At 40.5% G+C, this 23803-nt stretch overlaps 1 protein-coding gene across 1 annotated transcript in view; it reads left to right on the top strand.

Moving 5' to 3' along the window:
* The window catches only part of FSTL4 (follistatin like 4), a 772743-nt gene that overhangs the window by 683049 nt on the left and 65891 nt on the right, over positions 1 to 23803 (top strand). Inside the window, exon 8 of the mRNA XM_027849341.1 lies at positions 6883 to 7003. Coding sequence (XP_027705142.1) covers positions 6883 to 7003 — 121 coding nt within the window. The remainder of the gene's footprint in view (positions 1 to 6882; positions 7004 to 23803) is intronic.

The following is a 23803-nucleotide window of genomic DNA, read 5'->3' as shown; positions in this document are numbered from 1 at the left end:
ATCCGTTTTCCTCATAACTTAGATTTTGACATAGGAAATAGCTTGGACCAGAAATATGTTAAGTTCAGGAACTGGCTCAACATTAACTTTTCATAAGCAGCTCTAGCCTCTACTCAGGTATATATGGATCTTTCATCATGCAGGACAAATTGAGCTGCCTGCAGGTTTATTTTTATTACTGGGGCTTAATACCCATTTTTAGTATCAGCTGCCTTTCAGCATTTCAGTGCAAATACTGCAAGCCCTTGCATTTAGCACAGATACTTTATTTAGTTAGACAAGTTTTTCTATATATATGACCCCAAAAGCAATTTGCATTCACTATTGTTCATTTTTCATCTATTTCTTTTTCTTAAAAAAAAAAGGCAGTGCAGACTCCCCTTCCATGAAGAATGTCCCTAGCAAATGGTGATACATTAGAACACTTCAGATTCTGAGCTAATTACACCTCCCCCAATCTTCTAAGAAGCAAGAGTTCTTAACCTGGGGGTGGTATACTTGAATTTTTAATGTTTTTATTACTATGTTGTTGTTGTTCATTTGTTTCAATAGTTTTCAGCTCTTCCTGAGTTTTGTTGACAGAGATACTGGAGTGGTTTGCTATTTCCTTTTCTAGCTCATTTTACAGATGAGGAAACTGAGATCAACAGGGTTAAGTGACTTGCCCAGGGTCATACAACAAGTGTCTGAGGCCAGATTTGAACTCAGGCCTGACTCCAGGCCTGGCACTCTAATCCACTGTGCCACCCACCTACCCTTTCTACTACCATATTTCAATGTAATTGATTTTCTTTATCATCCTCTTGTATGTTGTGCTATGTATTTATAAACATTATTCTGAGAAGGGGTCCACAAATTACTAAAGGAGTCCATGATACAAAACAGCTTAAGAGTACCTGCTTTAAGGCATTCCATTGTGGTTTTGGATGTATTCTTTGAGGCCCTGAATAGAAGCCTAATCTACCCAGCTCATGAGAGACAGAAAGGACTGGATCTCCAGCCTACCTAGCTGCTAGTATAATGCCTCCTTCCTGTCCTCCCTTTTCAGGAAAATAGCATTTGTGTATTTAGGTTGAAGTCAGAACATGTGAATAAGTAGATTGCAGGCAGCTCCATGCAGACAGAAGGCTTGGGGGAGGGAACTTTCTGGATGATGAGGAAGTTCCTTTAGATGTCAATCTATAATCATTTCTTATGGGCCTACTATGTTCCAAGCACTGGGGTTGCCAAAGCAAAGAATGAAATAATCCCTACCAACAATCTGTTCTCATTCTAACGGGGAGACAAAGGAATAGATAAGTTGATACAGACTCTAATTCATGAGCAAAAACTTAGTGGCTCTGATGCATACTCTGGTACAACTTTCTCAATTTCCCTCATATTTAGCAATCTATTTTCTGTGTTTCTACTGGCATATAGTCCCATTTGCCTGGAATGCACTCCCTCTTCAACTCCAATCCTGAGAATCCCTAAACTCCTTCAGGGCTCAGTTCAAGTGTTTCTTGCTATGTAAATCCTTCCTGATCCTTCAGTTGTTAACATCCTCCTCCAACTCCTCATTTTGCATTACATATACATATATGCATGCATACACATACATACATGCATACACATACATATATGTGTATATACATATGCATATACATACACACACACGTAATTGATGGTCAGTGGTTTCTCTCCATAACCAAAGACCTAAAGGAGGGTTCTAAATCACTTTAAAGCCCTTCTGAAGAGGAACTCCCCTGACAAGTGAAACTCAACCCTGACTGGTAGACATTTAATGAGGAGATGGGCTAAAAGTCTTTAGTTCCTCCTGCTAAGAACATGGCTTGATCTTGTGACTAGCAGACTCAAGGCATCTGGGCAGGGGAAACCATTTCCATCCAGACCTCTCTACCTAGTTTTCTCCTTTATGAGCTGAGTTGCCCTAAACTCTAATGGAGGGGATCAAGGACAGGGGGTTCCTCTCCTAGGCAAAGGCTCAACCAGACTTGATTCTAGGCAGAAATTAGGTCTCTCTGCTCTGTGGGGTCCTGCCCAATCTAGTTAACAGCATGTGCCTTGGGAGCTAGGAGCAATCTCGTCACTCAGCCATGCCCTTCAGAGGCTGACTGACCTTTTCAGGAGTTGAACCTTAACAGAAATTAAAGAAAAAGGATGGATAACAAATTAATAATTAGTCATTCATATAATAGTAAAATATTAATTTCTCTCAGGGTCAAGGTACGGTGTGTCTGACTATGGCTGATAGACCAGCATGAGTTCAGAAGGCTCTGTTATATGTCAAGCACAAATAGTCCATAAACCGTTTGGAGTGGAGCTGTCTCTAAATTTGTCCATCTCACATTTCTTTTTCTTTTTTTTTTTGGTGAGGTGATCAGGGTTAAGTGACTTGCCCAGGGTCACACAGGTTAGTAAGTGGTCTGTGTCTGAGGCTGGATTTGAACTCAGGACCTCCTGACTCCAAGACCAGAGCTCTATTCACTGCGCCACCTAACTGCCCCTCACATTTCTTTTGAGCTACAGATATATATGTGTGGCACAGTGGATAGAGTACCAGGCCTAGAATCAAGAGGACCTGAATTCAAATCTGACCTCAGATACTTGTTGTATGACCCCGGGCAAGTCACTTAACCCTGTTTGCCTCAATTTTCTTATCTGTAAAATGAGTTACCCATCTTTGCAGGGCATGGAATGTGTTTTAATGTTTGTTATGTTCTGTACTACCTATAACAGCATCTTGCTTGGTAGGTGCTTAATAAATGGTGCTCACTTTGTGATCAAGGTTTAGCCATAGAACTACCTCCTGTAAGCACTGGAGTTTTCTCTGATTACCTGCCCCGACCTGTCCATCTTTGGAGCTCTTCCAATATTTATGATCAGTGCCACACATTTTGTCACTTGGTTCTGGCCAAGCTAGCACTTTATTGTAAACTCTCTCTTATTTACCTATTATTTAATGCTTGAAAGTTCAGAGATCATTCAAGTAAGGAAGCAGAAAAAGGCATCTAAAATATCTTTGTAAGACAAAGAAAATAGGATAAAAGTAGGTAATTAGATAAAATCTTGCAGGTAATTAAATTTCTGTTTAAAACCTTCATGCCTAGGACATCTGAGGGCAGCTTCTGTTTGCATTAGGGTTTGGCAAGATTCTACTAATTGACAATCAAAGGCAGTTTAGTGAGCAAATATCAGAAAAGACGGGAAACTTCCCATAAATAACATCCTGACTTAGGAACCAGCACAGGCTGAACAGGTAAGACAAAAAAAAATTGGCCTCAGCGATTGCCCTTAAGAGTTAGCAAAGCACCATACCAACCAGAATGGGCAAAGATACAGCATATTGCTTCCATCAGGTCCAGAGGACAAGTGGAATTCTTCCCCTTGTAGGATTCTATGGCAAATAGAATGTGACTAGGAAAGCACTCACTAGTTTGATTTCCCAACAAGGTCATGTGACAGCTACGTATCTACAAGTGCTTTTTGGTATGGCTGCTCAACAACTAGGTGAAATAAAGGGCTGGTCTAATAATGCCTCTCTCCTTGACAACTAAGTGTTCCTTGAAATATTGGATATAAAAGATATGCTGGAAGCAGCTCAAACCAGCTTGAGAATTATTAAATTTTTGGCATGAGCATTTACAAGTCTGAAATCAACAATGCTACAAAGCAAGGATTGATTTATTGTTTTGTTGATTGTCTAGACTTAAGAAAGTGCTAATAACAGGAGGACTCGAGTTCAAATCTGGCCTCAGACACTTGACACTTACTAACTGTGTGACCCTGGGCAAGTCACTTAACCTCAATTGCCTCACCAAAAAGCAAAAAAAAAAGTGTTAATAAGACAGATTCAACTTTAAAAAAATTGTATGCATTCCCCCCTGCTCCTCAACTCCCTGCCACTTTGTTAATGGTTTACTATCACATGCTAGTATTGCTTTATTAACATTACTTGAACTCACAAGGAGCATAGTAGATGGCTCAAGAAATGAAGTTATTATCATTCAAGAGTTGTGGAAACTGTAGGCTAATAATAACAATAACAACAACAACAGCAACAAAAGTAACTGGCATTTATATAACACTAAGGATGGCAAAATTCTTTACACCCATGGTCTCATTTGAGCTTCAACACTTTTGGTAATGGTGCTTCAAGAAGGAAACAAAAAAGAAAAGTAATGTGAAGAAGTAGAGAAGATTAATGACCAAGGTCAGTAAATTGGAGGGGAGAAGAGTCTGATATAGAGAGGATGGGAAGAAGGACCACTGAACAGTGAATGTTCGGAGATGAGTAGTAGGTCTTTCACTAAAGGGGGTGATCGGGCTGGAATTTCTCAGAAGAAAACAGCTTCTTGTGCTCCAAGGAATCATGATGTGGATCCACAGATGCCATCATGATAGAGGGCAAAGGAGGGCAAAGGAGAAAGAAGAGATGGTTGGTTGTGGGTTATGATTCTCTCATAAAGGCTTCCAGGGCAGGCGTTACCACAGGAGTGGTCTCCCATCTTCACTGTGGTATCTCTCTAGTGACACATAACATGCTGAAATTTTCCAAACCTGATCATTATTGCTTACTCATGATAAGGCAAATGGTACCTTAAAAGGAACCTCAAACAAGGTAGTAAGAATTACAGAAATTGAAGACCTTAGGGTCAAAAGTAGTATTTTCATCACAACTGCCAGCTGAGGATAGTAGATTTAGTGACAAAAGGTGAATCAGAGGGGAGACTAGCAGGTTATGATGATGTTATTTGAGAACTGAATTTGGATTCCTGGGACACAGCTTGAAATGTCAATCAATTAATCCACAAGTATTTGTTAAATACATGCCATGTGCTAAGCATTATGCCAGGCCCCTGGGGATACAAAGAAGTTTAAGAGTCCCTGTCCTCAAAGAGCTTACATTATACCAGGGGAGTTGTGTGTGTGTGTGTACACACAAAAACACACACACACACAGGGTTAGCTCAACAGAAATGTGAGATGCACAGATTTAGAGACAGCTCCACACCAAATGGCCATATGGACTATTTGTGCTCAACCTGTAATAGGGTCTTCTGAGATCATGCTGGTCTATCAGTCAATCAGACACACTGTACATTAGAGTACATTAATATGTACTCTAGAGAAATGTAGAGGGTACCTTAGAGAAATTAATATTTTACTATTATATGAATGACTAATTATTAATTTGTTATCCATCCTTTTTCTTTAATTTCTGTTAAGGTTCAACTCCTGAAAAGGTCAGTCAGCCTCTGAAGGGCATGGCTGAGTGACGAGATTGCTCCTAGCTCCCAAGGCACATGCTGTTAACTAGATTGGGCAGGACCCCACAGAGCAGAGAGACCTAATTTCTGCCTAGAATCAAGTCTGGTTGAGCCTTTGCCTAGGAGAGGAACCCTCTGTCCTTGATCCCCTCCATTAGAGTTTAGGGCAACTCAGCTCATAAAGGAGAAAACTAGGTAGAGAGGTCTGGATGGAAATGGTTTCCCCTGCCCAGATGCCTTGAGTCTGCTAGTCACAAGATCAAGCCATGTTCTTAGCAGGAGGACCTGAAGACTTTTAGCCCATCTCCTCATTAAATGTCCACCAGTCAGGGTTGAGTTTCACTTGTCAGAGGAGTTTATGGTCATTGGAATAAACTGTTCTTATCCACCCACTCTGCTGGGGGTTGTCTTCACATGCTTGGAGTAGATACCCCATCCCACCCCCCAACTCAACAATGGGTTTGAGGCCCATCATTAACTCTCAACCTGGTTTAGCCCATCTACTGACATGGCTTGCCAAGGTATGACCACTACACATGCCACAACTTCTTGGAGTCACAGGTGAAAGTTGAGTGCCAGGTAGACTCCAAAGGTTGATGAGCAAGCTTTCAGATCACAGGTGCTGGTCTTCCTTGAATACCCTATACAACCCGGGCAGCAGAAAGGGGGAAGCAGCATGAGCAAAGGCAGATGGGCAGGAGAAAGCTGAAGAGACTGGCTTAGACTGAGAGGAAAGTACACATGGGAAATGATGATCTTTGCCAGGTTCTATAATCAGTCACCAAGCATTGATGTACCTATAATGTTCCAAGTACTCTTCTCGGTTCTGGGGATATGGAAAAAGTCAAAACATCCCTCTTCTAAGAAGATGGCATCTAGCCAGTAGGGACGACATGTCTATTTATATATAGGGGACGAGACCAAGTAGGTGCAAGGTGAATGAGATGGGGCAGGGGAGGGGTACTAGTAGTTGGGGAGATTAGCAAAAGTCTCCTGTACAAGGTGGGCTTGAGTTGAAGAAAATGAGTATTTTAGGTATGGGGGATAATCATTACAGACAAGAGATGTGATGCTGTGTATTGGGAATAGCAAGGTCATTTTGGCTACATGGAGGGGTGCGATGTGATTAGGGTAGGAATATAGTTTGGGCCCAGCTTGTAAAGTATTTTTTATATACCAAAAAGGTGGGGGGGAGTTATATTTGCTCCTGAAATCAATAAGGAGCTACTCAAGTTTATTGAGTGGAGGAGTAATATAGACTTTCATTTAGTAAAATCACTTTGGCAGCTCTGTGGAAGATAAATTGGTATGGGGAAAGACTTGGGACAAGAGACTATTTCACAAGGCACTGAAATGGTCCAGGTAAGAGAAGATGTGGGTCTGAACTAAGGCATTAATTGTGTAAGTAGAAAAAACGGTGATGGATGGGAAAGATATTATAAAGTTAGAAAGGACAAGATCTGACCTGAGGCACTGACTATGATGGAATCCTCAGATGTAAGATTTCCAGTGTTCTGTGTGTGAACTCTAACCGCAGGAATTGAACCTTTCCCCAAAGCTGCGATCATTTGTTCACTAATGAGACAGCTCTGTTCTCTTGTGTTAAATGCAGGATTTTGGAGAAGATGATTCCCTCTACATTACCAAGGTGACAACTATTCACATGGGCAATTACACCTGTCATGCCTACGGCTATGAGGACCTGTACCAGACTCACGTCCTTCAGGTGAATGGTTAGTAAATGGTACACCTGCAGTCCTTGCCCCACTGAAAGTCTTCCTCTAAGCAATGCTATATGTCACTCTTGTTATATGTTACTTGTGTACATAGTCATGGGTCCACTCATGTGAGCATACAGACACACACACACACACACACACACACACACTCCAAAATATGGAAATTACCCCTTTCCACTCAAATGGAAAGAAAACCTGAGTTCTTAGGACTTTGCTTCTCATAAACCTTGTAAGTCAAAAAATTGGAACTGACCATTTATTTATACTGTAAAAATAATAATAAGTTTCCCATTGGTCTACAGTTCTCCCCTCAAGTTATACTGCTCCCCATGGGTAATTACACAGGTGAGACGGGAGTGAAGGTGGCATCATACTGTCCCTTATTTGGGTAGGGTCTTGTCATGTACATGTAGGTCTTGGCACCAATGAAGGGAATGGAGGAAACGTTAAAATATGATCTGTAGATCTAAAACAGCAACTAAAAAAGGCCCCACCACCTTCCTTGCTAGCTAGCAGCAGTGATGCAAGTATCAAACACATTTGTTTTTCAGACAGCTTTCCCTTAGGCAAGGTCTTAGAAGTAAGAGCCTGTGTGTGTCTCTGCTAACCCAAGGTCATTTCTTCTACCCCTCGTTTCCTAGCTAGAAACTCCCCTGGCATGTCCATGAGCTGCCTGGGCTTTAGCAGAGTTTAGGGAGCAAGCTAAGCAGGTTGCAAAGATTTTAACACATTCATGACCATATTAGCACTATTTCTTTACCTGGAAGAAGTGTACAATGCCAGATGGCCGCCTGAGATCTGAAAAAGGCCAGTTCCTCTTCCCTCTAACCCAAACATGGCAGTGTTTTTCTCCTAGCACTGAGACTCAGTTGCCTCACATTATTCTTCCTCACCAAAATAAATAAAATAATAATTAATAAGAATAATACCTTTATTTGTTCCTAAGAATGCTCAACCCTTTTCTGACAGTAGAATTAGTCCACCTAAAGATAGACACCAAAGCAAACTTGAACTTATTGACCATTTTAAAATGGTACATGGTTATGCCCCTAACCTGGGAGTCATTTGACCTGTATTCTAGTCCAAGTGCTGCCACTAACTAAATGTTTGACCTTGGATAAGTTCCTTTATCTCTCTTGCACCCTGTTTATCTGTCTATAAAACATGGCGGTTGCATTGAGGTCAGCATCCTGGCTTTGTATTCAAAAGACTGTGCTTCAAGTCATAACTCTACTACCTCCTACCTGAATGATGTCTTTGGACCTCATCTATAAAAAGAATAGATTGGACTAACTAGTCTCTCTTGGGAAATTTCTCAGCCTTGGTTCCTATTTTGCCCATCAGGGGGTCTGAAGACAAGCGATCAGATAAAGTGAGGAACTAAACAGAAAGGAGCAACAATTTATTAGTGCACTAAGGAAGAGTGATTACCAGTAGCAGCTTCAGTTTCTAATGTTTCATCCGTGGTTTATATGGCTTTTTAGATCCACTTCGAGTACACAGCCAATCATGCTGTGGTAGCAACATGTAATAATTTAAGACAGGAAAGTGACGTCTTTTAGAGGCAAGAGTAAGAAGAAAGGGGAACCTAAAGAGAGGGAGTGTTTTGTGGTAAAACACTTGATATACAGCTGGAAGGATTTATTATTTATTATTTGGGGCACACTTACACTCCTTGTTCAAGAGGATAGGAAATAGTGGTTAACCAGATTTTTTTTTTACAATTATTATAGATGTCCATTTGTACTATGAGATCAGGGACCACATTGGTGACAAAGAAAGCAAACTGTGCTTCTGACTCCTATGAGATGTCTTCTATCTATGAACACTAAATGATTTTTATAATAGTAGATAAGGATAAACACATACATATACAGGTATACATATGTGTGTCTGTATATGTATATACATACATGCATATGTGTGTATCTATAGATTAATAAGTAAATACTAACTATATTCAAAATAAGTACAAAGTAATTGTTTTTTCAGGGGACAAGTGGGCAATAAAGACTTTATGCAGAGGGTGTGACTTCAGGAGAACTTTGAAGGAAACAAAGCATTCTAATAGGTGCAGGTGAGATAGCCATACCTTCAAGAAATAAGCGATAGCCAATACGAAGGCCAATGACTTAGAGATAGGAGATGAAGTATCATATGTAGAAATAGCAAGAAGGTCAGTTTGGTGGGATTATAGAATGTGAGAAGAGGAGTAATGTATAATAAAGTTGAAATGGTGGGAAGAGCTGTTCAATGGAGCCATGCTATGTGATAATTATATGAAAGAGACTAGGGATATGGAACCTGGATAACAGAAACCTTAGGAAGAGATGTAGTAGCTGACTGCAACTATTTGATGTGCTGGCATGTGGGTGGATTAGGTTTACTTTATTTGAGGCCACAGTTCAGAACTAGGAGCAATGAAAGTAAGCTACAGAAGGGAAGATCTAGACTTTATATGAAAGATAACCTTCCTAACAATTAGAGATATCTAAAAGTCAAATGGGCTGCTGTAAGAGGTGGTGAATTGCCCATTCTGCATATCTTTAAACAGAGGAGGGATGACTACTTGTCTGAGAAGTTGTAGAAGGGTCTTCTGTTTAGGTTTGGGGAAAGGTTCCGTGATTCTAAATGCTCTTAAAATAAATCTACAAAAATTAAGCTGTAATAGTGGATGAGGCTTTTTGCTATGCTAGATCTTTGTATAACTTATTGTGTTTTATTTCTTCTTTATCTCTAAGGTCCTTTCCATCTCCAAATCCTACAAAGCATGGTAGTGGACAGGAGCACAGTGGCTCTGAGTGCTCTAAATTCCCTAGGAGCATCCCAATATATTTCAAACTTTAAGGGGATACCTTAACTATTAACCCTTGGTAACATTTACGATGGGGTCTTTTAAGCATACAGTAACAGGAAGGGTCCTGAACTTTTCTAGATTCAAACTCAAAATCTATTCATAAATATTGTTTAATTCCCTGACTTGCCAATCTGGGAAACATCAACTCTAAGCTGATCACTTTCTATATCTTCTAGTTCTTCTTAGGACCTAATTCCATGTATCACATTGGAAAATATGAATTATTTCTTAGGGTCATTGTAGCAAGTAGTGTCACTCTCATCTAGTTAATGGAGAAACTGAGGCTTGTTGATTAAATGGTCTTCCTAAGACCACGTGCGGACATACCATGTAACTTGATCAAATTTTCACTTAACCTTCAATGGTCTCATTTTCTTTTCTCTGTAAAATAAGGGATTTTGACCTGTTGACCTTTAGGGTCCCTGTCAGCACTGTAATCCATTATAATGACTACAATTCACTGTGTACCAACTTAGTGTTAGGCACTGAATATAATTTCTTACTAAGTATCAAGTACTATGATAGGTCAAAGAAGACGGAAATCAGCTTAGACAAGAGTGGTTAACAAACTCTACAAAGAGAGGGAAGCATTTGAACAAATAGAAAGAAAGTAAAGAAAAGGGCATTTCTGTTGGTGGAACAGTATGAATCAGGTATAGAAAGCAAAATCATAACAGCATGATATTGAAAGGGCTGGCTTGGCTCAAGCACTAATTTAATGAGAAGAAATAGTGGGACATAAATTGGATATTCTTAACTGATAGTTTAGGAAAACACCTCTTTTGGGAAATGTTTTAGTTTGATGATGATCTACAAGAGTTCAGAGTCACTGGAATGTAAAAGGGGATGGCCAAGTTTGAGAAATTTCATCATTGAGTTGAGGAAGCTGATCCTCTTCCCAACAGAGGTTGGAAACTTGACTGAAGACAAGTAAAATATGAGATGCGTGGTGTATGGTCAGATGAGAGGCCCCACTTCACAACTCCTTATCCCTCCAAAGGCTGGAGATTAAGTAGGAAAGGGGCATAGCTGGAGATGGAAGTTAGAAGAAAGAAGTCCCATTTACCACCAACTTTCCTCTTTCTGTTCCCTCAATGGACATGAGCAGAAGGAGATGGATGGCAGGAAGTCAAAGGGAGAGTTGATCTTTTTACTGAAGGTTCTCCACATCCAAGTTAAGAAGTTAGCCTGGCAGCAAGAAGTGGAATTGGTCTTCTCACCCGAGGAGACCGAAGGAAATGGTGTACTCCCTGTGTAGAGGGAAGTCCTTTGTGGCAGATAGAAAACACCCAGCAGGGACCCTTTCAGAGTTCCCTTAAGGTATATGCTGTGCCCAGCAAGAAATGAAAAGTACATGGCACTAGCCCAATCTGAGGAGCTATGGCTCCTCTTCTCACCTGAGGGAGCTGGCAATGAGGGCCCAGCCAGTCACAGCAAAGTGATGATAATGCATCTTTGTTAATGTCATTTCTCTTGATAAAACTTAGGACTTTCTGGGCAAGAGCTTTGTTTGCTGGAACTTCAGTAGATATAGCTACTGAGAAGAGGGAGGGGCAGCTATAGCCCATGCAAAGGCAGTTAATAGGTTGCGTCCTCCACAAAATTTGCTCCCTGGGTCATCACTGTGGGGGCAATGATGATAGGAGGACTGATGGTAGGGGGTGGGGGTGGAAAGCAAGGAGGGCACTGCTATTCCTAGGATTCTTGCATTCTGTGTCCTGGTTATCTCCAGTGGTGTCCTTTGGGAGGTGGTGGTGGTTTGCTTGCCAAGTCAGAATGGACAGAATTACTGAAGCACAATGTGGTATGGTGCAAAGGTTACTTGCATTGGGGTTAGAATTTAGAATGCAGTGCTGATCAACAGCTCTACTACTATTTACTGTCTTAGCTGCCTGGGGCACGGTAAGGTTAAGAGCCTTCATGGAGATTACACAGTCAGTACATTCCTGCTCTTATGCCAGCTTTCTATACACAGCATTGGAGTCCGTGTAGCTCATTACCCTTTAAAAAATTACTAGAAGGTTGGAAGTCAGAGATTTTAACCTTTTCTGTGTCATGAACCCCTTTGGCAGCCTGGTAAAACTTATGGACCTCTTTTCAGAATAATGTTTTAAAGAATATAAAATAAAATGCATGAGAATATAAAGGAAACCAATTCAAGTGAAATATAGTTAACAAAAAATTTAAAAATTCAAGGGCCCCAGGCTAAAACCTTTGAGTGCCTCTTTTTGACCTGTGAGGGTGAATTGCAGGAGGGCAGTTCTAACTCATCTCTCCCTGTCAAGTTGTTATTATTTTTCTCCTCATTTACAGAGGCAGCTAGGTAGCACAGTGGATAGAGTGCCAGGCTTGGAATCACGAAGACTTGAATTGGATCTGGTCTCAGATACTTACTAGCTGTGCGACTTTAGGCAGGTCACTTAACCTCTGTTTGCCTTAAAATAAGGCGATGTAAAATGAAGGCAATAGGTAATAGCACCTACCTTCTAGGGTTGGTGAGATAGTAATGAGATAGTAATTTTAAAGTGTTTAGCACAGTACCTGGAACATAGTAAGCTCTCTATATATTTTAGTTGTTATTACTATTATTATACACCTACCTCCTTACAGTCCTGGAACCCACACTTATGTCTGTTCCTCCTATACACTGTATACAGAGGTTACTGAACTGCTTCCTCACACATACAAAGTCCTGTCCCCCTTCCTCATATTATATGAGTCCTGGATTCTAGGTCCAGGGACCCCTAGAAATGACCCCACAATTAATAGTTCTTAATTTTATCCTTATATATTTGTCTTTTGTTCACTTAGGGAGGTCCAGGGAATTGGGGTACTGGGGCATGGAATTTAACATGAATATCTCTAACTAAGGTTAATCTAAACTGGCTCTTTCCCTTTGAATAAGAAATAAAGCCCTAATCCTTTTCTTATCTGTGAGCTACAATAGAAGCACTGTAGAAACCAGTGTAATGGGAGATAAAAGTAGCTCAATTCTTCTTAGAACAATTATTTCCCAACACTACTAACCTCAGGTCTGAGATCTGGAGAGGTAGTGCCTGGTGATAAGTAATCCACACCTTCAGAATTCTAAGTCCATGGGAATTTTTGGAGCCCACACAAAGGAGCAGCAGCCCCCAAGGGCTTGAGGTCTCTAATTGGCCAAAGGAGCATATCCTGGGCTGAATCTCTGAATTTTAGAGTTGGAAGAGAGCTCATTAGCCATCTGGTCCAACCTATACCCAGTGCACACTATAATGCGCACTATACCTTAACAGACAAATGGTATTCTAGACCCTTCTCAAAAAATTCCCCTAATGGAGAACCCACCACCCCCCAAAAGAACTATTCTACTTATGGACCGCCATAATTGTTGGGAAGTTTCTCTTGGCATCAAAAGTAAATTTATTGGGGGCAGCTTGGTGGCGTAGTGGATAGAACACCAACCCTGAAATCAGGAGGACCTGAGCTCAAATCTGGCCTCAGACCGAACACTTGACACTTACTAGCTGTGTGACCCTGGGCAAGTCACTTAACCCCAAATGCCCAAAAAAAATGTAAATTTGTTTCTTTGTGCCTTTTACCCTTCCCTTCCTCCTCACCACTGTTCCACCCCCTCTGACCTAGAGTGTATGCTTAATCCAATTCCACACAAAAACCCTTCAAATAATAGAAATTATGATTCCTTGAGTTGCTAAGAAGGAATTTTAGAAGTCATCTAGTCTAATTTCCTCTTTTTATTGATGATTAGTGAAGTTATATGCCCAACATCATTCTGGCATTGTTGTATGCCTACTGTGTACTCAGCTCATACTAAATCTGTAGGGGATATAAGATATGCCTATAGCCTTTGAGAAGCTTGATGGGACAAGGCTACCTCACAGAAATATGATAGTATTGGACTCAAGGCTTAATTGTAGAGTACAGATATGTGAGGTACTCGGAAGGGACATAAACCCTCAAAAGATCACAAGTCAAGGAGTTTATTGCTTACTTGCAAGCAAGCATATGGCTCCCCAGCTCTTCAGTCCCATAGGCTTAAACAAAAGCCAAGGTGCAGGTGTACAGTTTAACATGTACTCAAGTTGAAAGTCCAAAGCTCTAGGTCTCTGACCATATCTATCTGATGGTTGTTGCTGGGCAGATTAATGGGACTGAGTAGAAGGGGGAACCCTAAAGTCAATCAATCAGCAGGTAGCCTGGACTGTGGACATACCTCCAATTTATCAAAAGGGCATTGTAATTAGAAAGAAGAGTCTCCTCACTTTTTGTACCTATATTAGATGAATTTTGCTAAACTGATTGTAATCAGGAGCTGAGTAAACCAGTCATTAGATACATAGGAATTTTCCCTTATATAAGGGAGTCAATCAGTGGTAGAACATGGAGTCATTTTTTTTTCAGCTCGAGCCTAGGAATAGGCCAATTTACACAATATTCTCACTGCTTAAGAAATTCAGAGAGAGAAGAAATCACTATGATCTGAAGTACAGCAACCAAGGGATGTTTTATAGGGGAAATAGATTTGGGCCATGCCTTTATTTATTTATTTATTTGTTTGTTTATTTATTTTGGCAAGGCAATAGGGATCAAGTGACTTGCTCAGGGCCACACAGCTAGTGTTATGTGTCTGAGGCCGGATTTGAACTCAGCTCTTCCTGACTGCAGGGCTGGTGCTCTATCCACTGTGCCAAGTAGCTGCCCCCAGGCCATGCCTTTAAAGATGAGGATTAGGTGACAACATATAAAAGAAATTTAAAGCTAACAAGTATTTACTGAGTAAAATGTAGTTGCAAGACAACCCTGCTAAATATTATGTAGATACAAAGATGAGAAGCACTTAGTTCCTGTCCACACAGACCCCTCCTCAGGTTTTCATCTGTCCTAGGCTTGAGTATACTGTGGGGGTGGGGCACGTCCTTTAAGTGACAAAGGAGTAACTAACATTTGTTCTCTTCCCCTCCAACATGTCAACTGTTCAGCTACTATATATGAGCCATTTATTCCTTTCATTTTTCTTGATGTTAATGATGCCACAAAAAATCCTCTTTGTAATTAACATGTTGCAGGCAAACATATTTGTTTTCTCTTAAACTTGAAAACCTTCTGGTTAAAACACACAAATCTACATAAGGCACAAGTCTCTTTTCTTGGCGATGCATTCCTCGTTCCCCAAAGTGAAGCTTGCAAGGTGAAAGGCAGCATAAATATGTCACCCAGTAAGAACTACAGTCGACAAAGCGCAGGCCAGAGTAATAAACAGATTTGGTAGATTACTCTGTTGTTTAGGGGATGAATGGCTGCTCATCTGAACTGTGGAGAGGTCATGGGTCTTTTAAATTTAATAGATTAATCATATAGGTCTGACTTTTCAGTTCCTTCCTCGGCAAGGCTGGCAGAAGGTTTGCTCGGATGATTATGAATCATGCCACCGTCTCAGCCTCATATTGGGGGAACCTCCTTTATTGAACCAACCTTGCCAAGTCATTCCTATAATTGGAACAATGTAATAATGATAGTGGAGCAGTACCCAGTAGACAGGCAATGGCAGTAACTCACTTTGGTTCAACTGGGTGAAATGATTCTGTCATAGTCAGTGCTGCTACAGCCTGGCGGTTGGTATCCCAAACTCAATGAGACGAGAAAGTCAAGGAAGGAGAAGTTCTCATCCTAACCAAACCAAACACAAACATGAGCTGGCCATAGGACCCCATTTCTCTCCTTTGTGCCTCTCTGTAACTGACCATTAAGTGGATCAGCTCATAACTATTGTTTCATGTTAACAGCCACATAGGATTTGTCCCTGTCTCTCTTTTCCTCTTTAATGTCCCCTGAATACTCCCTCCATACATATTTTTCTTATTGGTTTTAGATACCTTCAATCTTCTCCCCTTCCTCTGGCTTCCTTACTTCTCCTGTTCTACCTGTCTGCTCCTATCCCCAAACTGTCCGGAATGACAGACTGAATTTACTGCTCCACAGTCATCATCCATATAAATACCTTCTGAACTATAATGCTACTCTCCCACTCTGTACTTTAGAATACATTCCTGATCCCTAGGTGCACTAATTAGAAGAGGGATTCCCATGGCATACTTGCACAGGCTTCCCACAGAGGGAAATTGAATGAAGGAATGAAACATCCTCAGGTTATTCAGACAAGCCTGAAGTTCACAGACAACTTCTGATTTTGGTCTGGGCATTCCCTTCTCTCCTAGCATCAGGAGAGATCTAATTGCATTTGTAGGGCTGCCCCTTAGAATACTAAATAAATGTGTCTTCACTACCTTTGATACACCTACAGCATCACAGAGCCCAGAGAATACTGCAGCACCCAGCTCCAGTCTCACATCACCGGCTGCCTATTTGAACACCAGCAAAGGAATAATGTTAATAGCTGGAGAAATGGTAGATAAATTTGGCAATGAGGGATAGTACACAAAAGACATAGAGATGGGAAATAATATGATAAAAACAAAATTGTAAGTGGTCCAGTTGGCTGGAATTAGAGTGAATCAGGGCTACAAGGATGGTAGGTTGGAGCAGTTTGACAAAGGGCCTTGAAAGCTTGGGTATTGATTTTATATCTCACTTAAGAAGCAAAAGAACCACCAGCATTTTCTGAGCAAGGGAGCTACGGAGAAAATTATTTCACTGAGTATGTGAAGGGTAGATTGTAGAAGGCTGTGTCCAGAGACAGGGAAAGCAGCCTGGAGGCTGTTATTATTATCTAGGAAAGAGATGGTAAGGACCTAAACTAGGATGTTAGCTGTGGAAAGCACATGATTTTAAAAATAAGAACCTACATTTACAATTTATGGAGTTTTCTTTGTAAAACAATTTCATAAATCAAGAAAGAAACTCAGAAAAGTGAATTCACATACCTACACACAAAGGTAATAAGAAGAGCCAGACCTTGAATCCAAGTCATCTGAGTTTGGGGTTTTTCTAATATACCTAATGTCAAATATAAAAAATTAAGGATTTGGGGATGCCAGCCAAGATGGTAGAATAATAGTAAGCTGTCCCCTATGGCTACTCCACAAAGACCTTAAAAACACACCGAACTGAGTCTTAATCAAAAATCCTCAACAAAATGATAGCAAGTCATTTTTCCAGCCCAAGTTATCCTAGCAAAATAGAAAGTGAGGTCTGTGGACACTGGGAATGAGTTCTAGTCAGAACTTCTACAGCATTACCAGACAGGGACTGAACAAAGGCTCACCCTTGGCAGTGCACCAAGGCAGGAAGGGGTCCTAGATTTGGCACAGAAGGGCCTGCCATTGTGGAGAGAGCAGAAACAGGTGCCGATTGGAAGTTTTGTTGCTTTCTATGGAGTGGTATGTCAAAAATACAGTGCAGATAAGGGAGAGAGACCTGTACCTAGAGGTGGCAGTCCAAGGCAAAGTATAGTCAAGGGGCCTAAGGCAGTGTATTGAGTGAAGAGTGAAGATAGAAATGAGCAGTAGTTATATGGATCTGACCCTTGGCCCAAGTACAAAGTCCAAAGCCAGCAAACAAGACTGGAAAAATGAGAAAATATTTTTTTTTAATTCCGCCAGAAGGAACTGCTATGGTGATAGGAACAATCAAGACACGAACCCCAAAAAAGAGAATGACTGCAAAACTTATACAAGCAAAGTATCAAATGAAAAACACAGCTTGGGCACAATTAGAGTAGATATAGCTAGAATTTAAAAAAAAGAGAAATCTCTGAAAAGCGATTTGTGTTTTTGCCTCCAGAGGTTCTAAACTGTGCACAGCCTTTGACACAGTGATACCAACACTAGTTTTGTTTTCCAAAGAGGTCAAAGATATGGGAAAAATCATCATATATGGAAATATATATATATAAACAAGCTTTTTGTCATGGTGAAAAATTGGAAACTAAGCAGAAGCATCATTTAGCATTTGGGAAATGCCTAAACAAATAATATTATATAAATGTAATGGAACATCATTGCACCGTAAGAAATGACAGAAGTGATGGTTTCAGAGTACCCTGGGAGAACCTGTAGAACTGATAAAGAATGAAGTGAGTAGAAACAAGATAATAATTTATATATTAAGAACAATATGTTAAGACAAACAACTTCAGAAAACTTAAAAACTCTGAACAGTACAATGAATTCCCATGATTCCAAAAAAACTGATAATGAACACTACCCACCTCCTGACAGAGAATTAATGTACACAAAATGCAGAATGAGACATACATTTTTACATGACAAATATGGACATTTATTTGTTTTACTATGCTTATTTTTCACTATTACTATTTAAGTCCATACCGTATACAAGGCATGTATCTTTAAAGAGATTTAAAGCATAATAAGATTTCTACAGCTACATACCTAAAGGAGAATTGACTTCTACTTTTGATTTTTTAGGGTACTAGAGACATTGAACCGTGGGACTATTGGGTTGTATATAATCAGATTTTCTTTGTAATTAAAGTCATCTTCAAGAATGCATTTATAGGGGCAGCTAGGTGGCACAGTGGATAGAGCACCAGCCCTGAAGTCAGGAGGACCTGAGTTCAAATCCAGCCTCAGACCAAACACTTGACACTTACTAGCTGTGTGACCCTGGGCAAGTCACTTAACCCCAATTGCCAAAAAAAAAAAAAAGAATGCATTTATAGATATTTTTGGAGGCAGTTGATGGTACAGAATTGGTGATCAAGGTAGGGTTGGATAAATGGATCTGTGGGAAGGCTACTAGGGGCCAGGCTGGCTGTCTTCCATTTGCCCCACAGCAACCACTCCCATCTGTACCACACAAGGCATCTTCCATCTCCTGCTGGCAGCCCAATGTCCCAACTACCTTCAGGCCTCCTATCTCCTGTTGTGCCTGTTTTTTAAGAGTAAAGGCACCCTCTACTCAGCAATAAATATTTTCATTCATTTCATTTATTTCACCTGGTCATTCCCTCCACATCTCAGTGACTCTGAACTCCTGTAGATGATCATCCAAATCCCATTGCACACTCCCACTGCATTTCTCACGCTCAGCAACCCCGCCCAGCCCTAAAGTCTCATCTGAAATGCCTGTTGTATAAACAACAATTTGTCTCCTGCTCCTTCTTTGTACTAGCTCTTATTGAAACCTGGTTTCATCCTGATGACACGGTCCCCGTGGACACCCTTTCCAACATTGGCTGCACTTTCACTCATTCTCCCTGGCTAACTGGTCATGGCAGAGGAATTGGAATACTCTGCTCCCTATTGTCACTTCAAGGTTCCACTTTTTCCTCTATCACTCAGTAACCTCTCCTACTCTGAGGGCCATGCTATTCAATCAAAATCCTGGGAGCAGTTGACTATACATCCCCACGTCATTCTCCTTCCTTCCTCAATGAGTTTGATATCAGGCTTACAATTTTATCCTTGCTTCCCTTTGCAACATTTCTCCATCACACCCTCTTCTGTCCTCTGACATTGCCACCACTCTGGTGCAAGTCCTTATCACCTCACACCTGGATTATTGCAACAGCCTGTTGGTGGGTCTGCCTGCCTCGAGTCTCTCCCACACTCCAGTCCACCTCCCATTCAGCTACTAGAGTGATTATCCTAAAGCACAGGCCCAGTCGTGCCATACATACCACCACTACCACCCCCCCCATGTACACACACACTAAATAACCCCTATGCCTTCCTATTGCCTCTAGAAACAAATTCAGAATGCTCTGTTTGGCATTCAAAGCCTTTCATAACCTAGACTTCTACCTCTCCAGTCTTCTTATACCTTACTGCCCAATATGTACTCTTTGATATAGTAACACTGACCCAATGGCTGTCTCAAGAACAAGATGCTCTATTTCTCAGCTTCTAGAATTTTTTCTGCCTATCCCCCCTTCCTGGAATGCTCTCCTTCCTCCAATCGGACTACAGACCTCTCAGCTTCCTTTATGTTCCAATTACAATACCATCTTCTTAGAGTAATCCTTCCCCAACTCCTCTTAATTGCAGTACCTTCCCTCTGTTATTTCCTGTTTACCTATATATAGCTTACTTTGTATATATACCTGTTTGCATGTTGTCTCCCCATCATATTGTAAACTCCTTGAGGGCAGAGACTGTCTTTTGCTTCTTTTTGTTTCCCCTGGGTTTAACATAGTGCCTGGCTCATTGTAGGTACTTAATAAGTATTGACTGATTACATGGAGATGATAACTGGATCTTCAGAGAGATGATAATTGAATGTTTTGGGGCTTATGAGATCTCTAAATAAAATATTGAGTAAGAAGAGAAAAGAGCCCAGGATGGACTCTTGTGGGTCCCCCACATTTATTAAGCATGACCTAGTTGACAATTCAGCAAAGAAGACTGAAAAGGAGCAGTCAATCAGTTAAGAGGAGGATCAGGAGAGCCTATTGGGAAACCTAGGGAAGAGATTATCCAGGAGAAGAGGTGACCCATAGGGTCCAAAGCTGCAGAGGATGCAGAAAAAGGATATTAGATTAGGCAGTCAAAAGATCATTGTTAACTTTGGAGACAGCAAGTTTAGATTAATGGAATGGAAGGACTCAAAACTGGACAAGGTTTAGAAAAGAATGAAGAAAGAAGTAGAGACATATATTATAGACAACTTTTCCAAGGAGTTTAATCTTGAAAGGGAAGAGTAATGTAGGACAGTGGTTATCAGAGATAGTTGGATCAACTGATGGTTACTTAAGGATAAGGGATACTGCTGGGGGAAAAAGCAGTAGATTGGGAGATGTGGAAGATTAGTGAAGACCGGTGATGATGGGGGAATCTGCTGGAAGAAGATAATTGAGAATAGGCTTCAGAAAAAAAAAATACCTTGAGGCTTCCTTTGGAAAGAGCAGAAAGTCCCAAATCTTTGTGATGATGACTTTGACCTTATTACCTGGAAGCCAATGTAGAGAAAGAGTTCTTTCTATTTTTATATTTTCAGTTTTATTAAGGCATTTGTTTTTACCTTGCAAAAATTTGCAGATTACTCCTCTTTTGTGAGAGATCTCTTGTAACAAAGTGAAGGGGTTAATTTGAACTAATAATACAGTGTCCTCATCTAAATGTGCATGCAAAATTTCACATCTATAAACACCTCTGTAATTGTCTATTTTTTTTTTTAAATAAACAAATCTATGCACAAGACTTCCAGGAGCCAAGATGGCAGAGTAAGCAGTAAATCATCAAAACTCTCCCATATTCACCTCCAAACAAACTTAAAATAATGCCCCAAAACAAATCCTGGGACAACAGAAGGAGCAATAAGTTGGAGTGAAACAATCTTTTAGCCCAAGAAACTTGAAAGATGAGCAAGAAAGGTCTTTCTCACTCAGGTAACAGGGAAACGTAGTCCAGGACAGGATGCATCTTAGCAAGACAGCAGCAAGTCCCACCTCAGCAAACTAGTGGGAGATCCTGAGCCCCAGTGTGGTGGAGCAGGCAAATGCCCACACCAGGATCTACCTAGCCCCCCATGAGCCTCAGAGGGATAGGCAAATTGCAGCTCTAAGAACCTCCGCATGCTTCAGCATTGCCCTAGGCAAACAGGTAACTTCCAGTGGGCAGACCTCAGTGTGCTCCAGTGTAGCCCTAGGGAAATGTAGGAACACCCCATCGTGCCAGACACCAGCACTAGGGCCCCTGCTCAGCACCAGGTAAGCTGCCAGTCCCCTACAGCCTCCAGTACTGCCAGCCACCCACACCCATCCCCTCAGCACAACACCAGACACAAGGGTCCCTCATGGGCCTCAGGGCAACATCAGTGTGGTATCAGGTAAATAACCAGGGCCTGCAGCCTCTGATACAAGAAACCTGAGATAGTAGTCCCTTCCACCCCAGGAGCAGAGCTCAAATTTAAAAGAAAGGAAAAAGGCTGAAAAAGATGAGCAAAAAACCAAAAAGAATCTGACCATAGAAAGTTACTATGGTGACAGAGAAGATCAAGTCACAAACTCCGAAGAGGACAACAGTGTCAAAACACCTATGGGTAAAACCCCAGAGAAAAGCGATAAGTCATCTCAAGCCCAGAAGGAACTCATGGAAGAGCTCAAAAGGAGCTTAAAATCATAAAAGAGTGGTAGAAGAAAAATTGGGAAAAGAAATGAAAGTTATGCAAGAGAATTATGAAAAAAAGAGTCAACAGCTTAGAAAAAGAAAACAGTCACTTAAAAAGTAGAACTGGCCAATTGGAAAAGGAAGTACAAAAGTTAACTGAGGAAAACAACTCCTTAAAAGTTAGAATTGGGCAAGTGGAAGCTAATGACTCTATGAGACATCAAGAATCAATCAAACAAATTCAAAAGAAGAAAAAAAGAAGAAAACCTAAAATACTTTATTGGAAAAACAACTGACCTGGAAAATAGATCCAGGAGAGACAATGTCAGAATCATTGGACTACTTAAAAGCCATAATCAAAAGGAGGATCTGGACAGCATCTTTCAAGAAATTACCATGTAAAATCTCCCTGATATCCTGGAACCAGAGGGCAAAAATAGGTGTTGAAAGAATCCACTGATCACCTCAGGAAAGAGATCCTAAAATTAAAACTCCAAGGAACATTATAGCCAAATTACAAAACCATCAGATCAAGGAGAAAATATTTCAAGTAGCCAGAAAGAAACCATTCAAATATCAAAGAGACACAATCAGGATTGCACAGGACTTAGCAGCTGCAACATTAAAGAATTGGAGGTCATGGAACATGATATTCTGGAAGACAAAGGAACTAGGACTACAACTAAGAATCACCTACCCAGTGAAATTAAGCATAATACTTCAAAGCAAGAAATGGCCATTCTATGAAATAGAAGGATTTCAAACTTTCATAAGGAGAAGACCAGAATTGAACCAAAAAGAAAAATATTCTCTTATATCAAGACCCAAAAGAAGACTGAAAATGGAAAAAGGGAAAAGAAAACTTATGGGATTCAGTGGAGCTGAACTATTTATACCCCTACATGGGAAGATAATACTTGTAATTCTTAAAAAATTATACCACTAATAGTACAGCTAGAAGGAATATACATAGACAAAAGGTACGGGTATAAGGTGCATTTGAGGAAATGACATTAAAAAAATTAAGAGATAAGAAAAGGAGTACACTGGGAACATAAGGAAGGCAAGGTAAAATGGGGTAAATGATTTCACATGAAGAGGCACAAAAAACCTATTAGTGTGGAAAGAAGAATGGGAGGGTGGGCAAAGGGCATCGCTTAAACCTTACTCTCAGCAGTATTAGCTCCAAGAGGGAACAATATACATAATCAGTTGAATATAGAAATCTATCTTACCTGACAGGAAAATTGGAGGGAAGAAGATTGAGTAAGGGTAGGGGCACGGTGGGGGTGGGTCTAACAGAAGAGAGGGCAGACCAGGGAAGGCGATAGACAGAAGCAAAACACTGTCAAGGAGGAAATGGGTAGAAGGAGAGAGAGGACAAACAGGAGGAAAAACAGGATAGAGGGAAATACACAGTTAGTAATAATAACTGTGAATGTAATGAGATGAACTTTCCCATAAAACAGAAGTGAATAGCAGAGTGGATCAAAAACCAGAATCCTACAGTGTATTGTTTACAAGAAACACACTTGAAGCAGAGAGATACACACAGAGAAAAGGTAAGGAGCTGGAGCGGAATCTATTGTGCTTCAGCTAAAATAAAAAAAAATAGGGGTAGCAATCCTGATCTCAGAAAAGTCAAAAACAGACCTAATTAAAAGAGATAAGGAAGGAAACTACATCTTCCTAAAAGGTTCCATAGACGATGAAATAAGGCCAATACCAAACATATATTCACCAAGTGGCACAGCAAGCAAATTCTTAAAGGAGATGTTAAGTGAGTTATAGGTTCATGACCAAATAAGAGATAAAGAGCATTATGAAATGTAAAATAGATAATTTTGATTATATAAGATTAAAAAGCTTTTGCACAAACAAAACCAATGCAACCAAGATTAGAAGGGA

This window comes from Vombatus ursinus, unplaced genomic scaffold (assembly GCF_900497805.2).
Source record: "Vombatus ursinus unplaced genomic scaffold, bare-nosed wombat genome assembly UNPS02007284.1, whole genome shotgun sequence".
NCBI classification, from domain to species: domain Eukaryota; kingdom Metazoa; phylum Chordata; class Mammalia; order Diprotodontia; family Vombatidae; genus Vombatus; species Vombatus ursinus.
Note: the sequence above shows the minus strand (reverse complement) of the source record. Positions and strands in the feature narration are given on the sequence as shown.